Consider the following 9,146-nt stretch of genomic DNA (forward strand, 5'->3'; position numbering starts at 1 on the left):
ACATGTCAAAGTAGCTAATCTACCGAATCTTAGAATTTGCCACATCAAATACACGTTAGCTATAAACTGATGACATGTCTGTCACATCAGCTGTGGATCTGAAAATTTTCCCGCATGGCCTTTATAAATTAAGCAAAGATTTGTTAAGATCCTCAAGAAAATACGGTTAGCCGTTAGTTAAAATAAGTCAAAAAATTCCAAGGGGCAATGCCCCGCAGAAAACGGACTGCCATGACTTGGAAGAGCACCAGTGCCAGTTTCCCAATTTTGCAATTGTTTTGAACATTCATCGTTTTTCGCCGTAATCTGAATCTCGGCACTAGGAATGGATCAGTTCAGGCACTTGGGAAAAGTTCTGGGGTATCTAAAGGCATTAATGGTATTCAAAGACGATATTCAAATCAACCAACGGCAATGTTGTTTGTTAGTCGATGTGTATACTCTCGCGTACGAAGTGATTGCGGAAGAGATTAAAAAGAATTTGAGGTTTGAAGAGCGACATACGAAATGGAAAGCTATTGAAAGTCCATTGAAAGAGTTGCACAGAATCTATAAAGAAGGTGCACATTATATTCAACAGTGTTTAGAAATCAAAGATTGGTGGGCTAAAGCGATCTCTCTTGAGAAGAATACTGATTGTATAGAATTCCACATTCACAATTTTTTATCTTGCATTCCTGTTGTCATTGAAGCAATCGAGATTGCTGGAGAGATTGCAGGGTGTGACCACGACGAGATTCATAAGAAACGGGTAATAATATCAAACAAGTATGATAAAGATTGGAGGGATCCAAAGCTTTTCCAGTGGAAATACGGAAGGCAGTACTTAGTTTCGCAAGATATATGCAATAGGTTGGACACAGTTTGGCGAGAAGATCGTTGGTTTCTTCTGCAAACGATTCGAGAAATGAAAAGCTCGACAAATCTTTCAAAGCAAGAACAACGGCTTGCTGAGATACTTATACGAAAGCTAGATGATACAGAACCTGAAGCTCTATTTCATAGTTCGTTCCTAGTAGGTTCCAAGGATTTTCAGGTGAGGAGGCGATTAGGAAACGGAAGCAGCCAATATAAAGAGATTCAATGGTTGGGTGAAAGCTTTGCGGTGCGTCAGTTTTACGGGAATATCGATAAGTTAATTCCTAATATATCATTGCTCTTGTCGATTACTCATCCAAATGTAATGCATTTCCCATGGGGATTCTCTGATGAGGATAAGAAAGAGAACTTCTTAGTAATGGAGCTTATGAATAAAGATCTCTTCAGTTACATCAAGGAGATATCTGGTCCAAGGAAGCGTTTTATTTTTTCATTACCTGTTGCAGTTGATCTTATGTTACAAATCGCAAGAGGCATGGAATATCTACATTCACAGAAGATACACCATGGTGATTTAAATCCTTATAATGTCCTTGTCAGAACAAGGAATCCTTTGTCAGATGGGTACTTGCACGCAAAAGTCTCCGGCTTTGGTTTATCTTCGATTAAGAACTTTAACGTGCGTACCCCCACAACTCCACAGGAGACACACCCGCATATATGGTATGCCCCTGAAGTTTTATCCGAGCAAGAACACTCTGGAGACAACTGTGCATTTCAGTATTCCGAGAAAGCCGATGTTTATAGCTTTGGGATGATTTGTTATCAGCTTTTGACGGGGAAAGTTCCATTTGAGGATTTACATGGACAGGGTGATAAACTGAGTAGGAACATAAGATCAGGGGAGAGGCCGTCTTTCCCTTTCTCTCCACCGAGATATATCACTTCCTTGACGAAGAAATGCTGGCATGCTGAGCCTCTTCAACGGCCAAGTTTCACATCCATTTGTAGAATTCTTCGCTACATAAAGAGATTATTATTAATGAATCCAGACCATAGCCAACCGGATGCACCGTCACCGGTGATGGATTACTGTGACATTGAGCAAGGACTTTCAAAGAAATTCTCGGAGTGGGGAAGTCACGATCCACGAGTCATATCACAGATCCCGTTCCAAATATTTGCTTATAGAGGTTTTGAGAAAGAAAGAATAATTGTGAATTTTAGAGAAAGGAGTTCGGAATCTGGAAGTGACGGAGCTTCATTATGTGGTGATGAGAATGGGGGTACATTAGAAGATCCTTTCACACAGATAGCGGAGATGCCTACAATTAGCTATGAGAGGACAGATCCTGTTTTGAAGAAAACATTTTCAGCAAAGAAGTTCATGGATGGAAAAATCAGTAAACCAGGTCAGTTGCATATTTATCCCCATTTTTCTTTATTTCCACCTTAGCATTTGTTGTAATGCAGAAAACGTGCTCATTTGCTACTGCTAAATTGCTGCATCACAACCATCTTGAATTCGCCTGCATTATGACATAGCTTTGCCATCATAATTCAACCCAGGATGTTAAGATAGTTTTAAAGATGACCTTAATAACGTTTTGGAATCTAATTCAAGAGCCTTTAACCAGATGTTTAACCGAAAATGTCAACACTGATGTTATATGACAGGTACACCAAGTCCAAGAGGAAGAACAAGACCTCCACAATTGACTATTTGGGGTCGTAATCTAAACAACGAAAGTATAATGAGCCCTAGCAGACGTAAAGCATCTGGCCATTCATCAGATTCTGATGTTATGTGACAGGTACACCTGCAAGCCCCAGGATGGAAAACAATACCTCCGCAATTGACTATATTGAGTCGTAACCTAAACAACGAAAGTATAATGAGCCCTAGCAGACGCAAAGCATCTGGCCATTCATCAGATTCTGATTTTCCATAGAATTTCTGTAATCAGCTTTGTAATCTATCTTGTACATTAGGTAGTTTTTTTTTTTTTTTTTTTTTGCAATGTTAAATATGCTTGGAATCAATTCGACAGCTGATTTTGATGTCTCTGAAAAATTACCTCTCACGCGGTTGGTGATGCATCTATGATTATAGAATGTTAGAAGAGTGGAAAGATTGAGAGGAATTTGTTTGAAAGAGTTATGGCTTTGTGCAACGGTTGTCTTTGCAAATGAAGTTAATTTAATACGTGTGTATTAGAACATTACCAAACATCTTTTTTTTTCTCTCTTGCAAGTGCAGCAGGATAGCCAAGTAAAATGACATTCTTTATTTGCCCAAGGCCAAGTAAGGGGCCGAGCCTAGCTCTATCCTCCAAAAATCATTAAAATCGTAAAAACATCCTTATTTTTATCATATATTTTATATTTAGTCTACACAATTCTTATATTTAGTCCACTAATGTGTAAAAAAAATTTACTCCCCTCGTTTAGAGGTGTAAACTGGGACGGGCCAGCACGTTTATGGCACAGTATAGCACGTTAAAATTCGAGCACAGCACGGCGCAACACATGAACGGCCCAGCACGGGCACAACACGTTTGTTTAATGTGTTGTGATGTGCCAGATAAATAGGCACAACAGCACATCACAACACAACACGCTAAAAAAGTACACCACGTCATGCATAAAGTACTACACAATACATTACATTTGATGCATATTTCACAAAAAAATCATTGTTCTAGCCAATTTCTGACATTTTATTTTCCTTATGCTAATTCATTTTTGTAATAATAAATGTACTAACTAAAATATCTCAAAAATATTTATTTTGAAGAACATAAAATAAGTGTGATAGCACCGCCCAGCACGGTACAACACGTTTATTTTTCTGGCACAACACAACACGGCATGCCATTTAACACAGCACAACACAACACGTCTGAATTTCTGGCACAACTCATCACAACACGCAACACGCTAAGCACGTGACTTTGTGTACTGGACTGTGCCGCATTGGCATGATTCAGTTTGAGCAACGGTCGGCACATTTTACACCTCTACCCTCATTCATAATATCTGGCTCCGCCGCTAGGCCAAGTCATGACAGCCAATTAATGCAAAAGTATGTGGTCGATCTATACAAATTACATTGTTATGTTCGCACACATTCACCTTGGATACTTTAATTTTACATGTTAACAGGCCAACACACCACAACCAAGCAAAACACATGGAAGTAGCATGTATTATACTAAAAGTTTTGTTTTCCATAAACTAGCGAAATTCTGAAGAATCAAACCTTAGCCGATTTATTTGGAATACTATGACGTTGACTTTCTTTGACTAGGATTTACTGAATTTACTACTACTTAATACCAAAACAAAACCATAAAAACCCATCAATTTTCTTCTTCTTTTCCGTTCCCTCCTCCATCTCTCTACCTCAAGAGCGTCGTCTTAAACTAGTTTCCTTGGATCTGTTTTCCTAGTCTCGCAGTTACGAGAACAGATCCAAAAAAACTAGTTTTAGTTGGAGTGAAATCCATAAGTGTTCTTGATAGCAGTGTAACATCTACAGAGAGAACTCTCAATGAGAGGTATCATTCATTACAACCACACACTGTCATTTGGACATTATTAATACACGAAGAGAAAGTCAAACTATCACATAAAGAGTGAGAGATACAGAACATACTGTTGCATTAAAACCCTGCGAAAGCGATTTGCACAGCTACACAATGGTACTCCAAATATTGCAAAAAACACAAAGTAGAAAAGAAAAGAGACGAGAATTTTAACGAGGTTGAATCCTCGGGAAAAATAAGAGATTTATATATTATCGTTTGGGAGAAAACATATAAACCCTAAGAGAGAAAGAAGAATTTTTGGTGTATTTTTCTAGGTTCTCTACTAGACTATTTATATAGGTACGTTATTTAGCCTATAAGATTAGGGTTTCATAACTTGTTTACAAAGTTCCTAGAATTTAGGATCAAGTAAACCAATTAAGAGTTATCACAAACTCTTAATCCTAATCCTTTTGGTGACTGACTAAATTTGGGTTTATCCCAAATTAACTCCACCTACCAAGTTTTGTTTGAGTTATCTAGAACTCAAACCCATCGACCTATATCCAACAATTCTCCACCTCGGATCATGCATTCATGCATGAGACGATCAATACACGAAATCTCCTTCGTCTTCCAACGTCGATTGCGCCATAAGCTGCCTACGTATCCTCTGCAAGGAATCAAACTGACCGTAGTTCACTCAATGGCCTTGCTAGAAGGCCTCCACCAGGTTCCTAAGAACCTCTACCCCAAAAGGTCTCACCAAACCGAAAGAATGTGGATCAATTTCGAGCAATGACGAAACTTGACCCCATATACTACTTTCGTTAACATATCAGCTGGATTGTCTTTGGTATCGATCTTCACAAGTATAATGTCTTCTTCTTCCAGAATTTCTCTAACAAAGTGAAATCGAACATCTATATGTTTGGTTCTGGCATGATGCACTTGATTCTTAGCCAAGTAAATTGCACTAAGACTATCACAATGCACAGGCAGTTGTTCCTGCACAACACCCAAGTCATCTAGCAAACCCTGTAACCATATAGCCTCCTTAAATGCTTCAGTCACTTCCATATACTCCGCTTCAGTAGTTGAGAGAGCCACAATAGACTGCAAAATTGATTTCCAACTAACCGGTGCTCCAGCCAATGTAAATACATACCTTGTAGTTGAACGCATCTTGTCCAAATCACCAGCATAGTCAGAATCCACATAACCAACACACAGCTGATTGTTCCCATCTTCCTTCACAAACTCCAAGCCAACATCAACAGTACCATAAAGATACCTCAAAATCCATTTCACAGCTTGCCAATGTCCTTTACCAGGATTATGCAAATAACAGCTGATCATACTTACTGCATGTGAAATATCCGGCCTTGTACATAACGTCGCATACATCAAGCTGCCAACAATACTTGCATATGGGACTTGGGCCATATACTCACGCTCTTCTTTAGTAGTGGGAGACATATCAGAACTCAACTCAAAAAGAGGACCAAGGGGAGTACTTACAGATTTAGTTCCTTCGCAGATACCAAATTTCTGTAACACTTTCTTCAAGTATGCCTTTTGAGACAAACAAACTTTACCCTTCTTTCTGTCACGTTGAATCTCCATGCCAAGAATCTTCTTAGCTTCTCCCAGATCTTTCATCTCGAACTCAGTTGACAATTTTTGCTTCAAATTATCAATCTCTTTCTTGTTATTTGATGCTATCAGCATATCATCGACATACAAGAGCAAATATATGAAAGACCCATCACGTAGCTTCTTGAAGTATACACAATGGTCATAGTGACTTCTTGTGTATGTCTGGCCAATCATAAACTGATCAAATCGCTTATACCACTGTCTTGGAGACTGTTTCAGCCCATACAACGATTTCTTCAGCTTGCATACACAATCTTCTCTTCCAGCAACTTTGAACCCACTCGGCTGAGTCATATAAATCTTCTATTCTAGATCACCATGTAAGAACGCCGTCTTCACATCTAGCTGAACTAGGTCTAAATCATACTATGCTACCAAGGCCAACAAAATTCGGATTGATGAGTGTTTCACAACTGGAGAGAACACCTCATTGTAGTCAACTCTTTCATACAGTTGTCCATTGAAAGAGTTGCACAGAATCTATAAAGAAGGTGCACATTATATTCAACAGTGTTTAGAAATCAAAGATTGGTGGGCTAAAGCGATCTCTCTTGCGCAGAATACCAATTGTATTGAATTCCACATTCACAATTTTTTATCTTGCATTCCTGTTGTCATTGAAGCAATCGAGATTGCCGGAGAGATTGCAGGCTGTGACCATGACGGAATTCATAAGAAACGGGTAATAATATCAAACAAGTATGATAAAGATTGGACGGATCCAAAGCTTTTCCAGTGGAAATACGGCAGGCAGTACTTGGTTTCGCAAGATATCTGCAATAGGTTGGATACAGTTTGGCGAGAAGATCGCTGGTTTCTTCTGCAAACGATTCGTGAAATGAGAAGCTCGACAAATCTTTCAAAGCAAGAACAACGGCTTGCTGAGATACTTATACGAAAGCTAGATGATACAGAAACTGAAACTCTTTTTCATAGTTCGTTGCTAGTAGGTTCCAAGGACTTTCAGGTGAGGAGACGATTAGGAAACGGAAGCAGCCAATACAAAGAGATTCAATGGCTGGGAGCTTTGCGTTGCGTCAATTCTACGGCAATATCGATAAGTTAATTCCTAATATATATTTGCTCTTGTCAATTACTCACCCAAATATAATGCATTTCCCATGGGGATTCTCTGATGAGGATAAGAAAGAGAACTTCCTAGTAATGGAGCTTATGAATAAAGATCTCTTCAGTTACATCAAGGAGATATCTGGTCCAAGGAGACGAATTCTTTTTTCGTTACCTGTCGCAGTTGATCTAATGTTACAAATTGCAAGAGGTATGGAATATCTACATTCACAGAAGATACACCATGGTGACTTAAATCCTTACAACGTGCTTGTCACAACAAGGAATCCTTCGTCAGATGGGTACTTGCATGCAAAAGTCTCTGGATTTGGTTTATCTTCTATTAAGAACTTTAACGTGCGAACCCCTACAACTCCACAGGAGACGCACCCGCATATATGGTATGCCCCTGAAGTTTTATCCGAGCAAGAACACTCTGGAGATGACTGTGCATTTCAGTATTCCGAGAAAGCCGATGTTTATAGCTTTGGGATGATTTGTTATCAGCTTTTGATGGGGAAAGTTCCATTTGAGGATTTACATGGACAGGGTGATAAATTGAATAGGAATATAAGATCAGGGGAGAGGCCGTTGTTCCCGTTCTCTCCACCGAAATATCTCACTTCCTTAACTAAGAGATGTTGGCATGCTGAGCCTCTTCAACGACCAAGTTTCACATCCATTTGCAGAATTCTCCGCTACATCAAGAGATTCTTATTGATGAATCCTGACCATAGCCAACCTGATGCACCGTCCCCAGTGATGGATTACTGTGACATTGAGCAAGGACTTTCAAAGAAATTCTCGGAGTGGGGAAGTCATGATCCACTAGTTGTATCACAAATCCCATTCCAAATGTTTGCTTATAGAGGTTTTGAAAAAGAACGGATAATTGTGAATTTTAGAGAAAGGAGTTTGGAATCCGGAAGCGACGGAGCTTCATTATGTGGTGATGAAAATTGGGGTACATTAGAAGATCCTTTCCAGCAGATAGCCGAGATGCCTACACTTAGCTACGAGAGGACAGAACCCGTTTTGAAGAAAACTTTTTCAGCAAAGAAGTTCATGGATGGAAAAATCAGTAAACCAGGTCAGCTGCATCATCCCCATTTTTCCTTATTTCCATCTTACTTAGCATTAGGCGTGACTCAGAAAATGCGTACATTTTGCAACTGATAAATTGCTGCTCAGCCATATAGAACTCGGCTCGAGCCTGGGTTATGATATAGCATTGACATCATGATGCAAACCAGAATGTTATGATAGTTTAAATCTGACCTAAATAACGTTTTGCAAATTAACTCTAGAGTTCATATCCAGATGTTTAACCGGATATGTCCACACTGATGTTATATGACAGGTACACCAAGTCCAAGAGGGACAACAAGGCCTCCTCTATTGACAATTTGGGGTCGCAATCTAAATAACGAAAGTATAATGAGCCCTAGCAGATGTAAAGCATCTGGCCATTCATCAGATTCTGAGTTGCCATAGTTTCTGTAACCAGCTTTGTAATGTATTTTGTACATTAGCTAATCTTTTTTTTCTTGTTTTCTTTTTTTGCTATGCTCGGTATACTTGGAATTAATTGGACAACTGACTTTTGATGTTTCTAAAAAATTACCTCTCATGCGGTTGGTGGGAAAACTTGAAAAGATTGGGAAGAATTTGTTTAGGAGAGTTATGGCTCTGTGCATGGTCTGTGCATATGAAGTTGATTTATTACCTGTCTAGCAGAGAACACTAACCACAGAACACTACCAAATACAGAAGGATAGCCGAGGAAAATGAAATGCGTATGTGCTAACGTACTGTGCTGGACTGTCTTCGTGCTGGCACAACCCAATTTATACCTCTTATTTCAGTGGTACTTCCAATTAATTAATAAACCTCCTCGTGCACGATTCAGTTGGCGGAGCCAAGGGTTGACTAATCCTGGCTCTAACCCCCATAAAATTAATATAATCACATTTTCACCCTTAGTTTTATCATATATTTTGATTTAGTCCACCATTATTTAGTATTTAGCCCTCTAAATTTTATTGTATTTATAGAAAAAATTTTTTAGCC

At 39.0% G+C, this 9,146-nt stretch overlaps 1 protein-coding gene and 1 pseudogene across 1 annotated transcript; both read left to right on the forward strand.

Annotated features, from left to right (window-relative positions):
* The first annotated feature begins 259 nt into the window (after nucleotides 1-259).
* Nucleotides 260-3,041, forward strand: LOC113337265 (mitogen-activated protein kinase kinase kinase 7-like). The gene is made up of 2 exons (XM_026582972.1): nucleotides 260-2,231; nucleotides 2,497-3,041. Exons 1-2 carry the CDS (start codon nucleotides 326-328, stop codon nucleotides 2,628-2,630), a joined length of 2,040 nt encoding a protein of 679 aa, XP_026438757.1. The 5' UTR covers nucleotides 260-325; the 3' UTR covers nucleotides 2,631-3,041.
* A 2,014-nt stretch (nucleotides 3,042-5,055) lies between these two features.
* Nucleotides 5,056-8,570, forward strand: LOC113337118 (annotated as a pseudogene).
* The last annotated feature ends 576 nt before the right edge of the window (nucleotides 8,571-9,146 follow it).

Source organism: Papaver somniferum, unplaced genomic scaffold (genome assembly GCF_003573695.1).
Source record: "Papaver somniferum cultivar HN1 unplaced genomic scaffold, ASM357369v1 unplaced-scaffold_158, whole genome shotgun sequence".
NCBI lineage: Eukaryota > Viridiplantae > Streptophyta > Magnoliopsida > Ranunculales > Papaveraceae > Papaver > Papaver somniferum.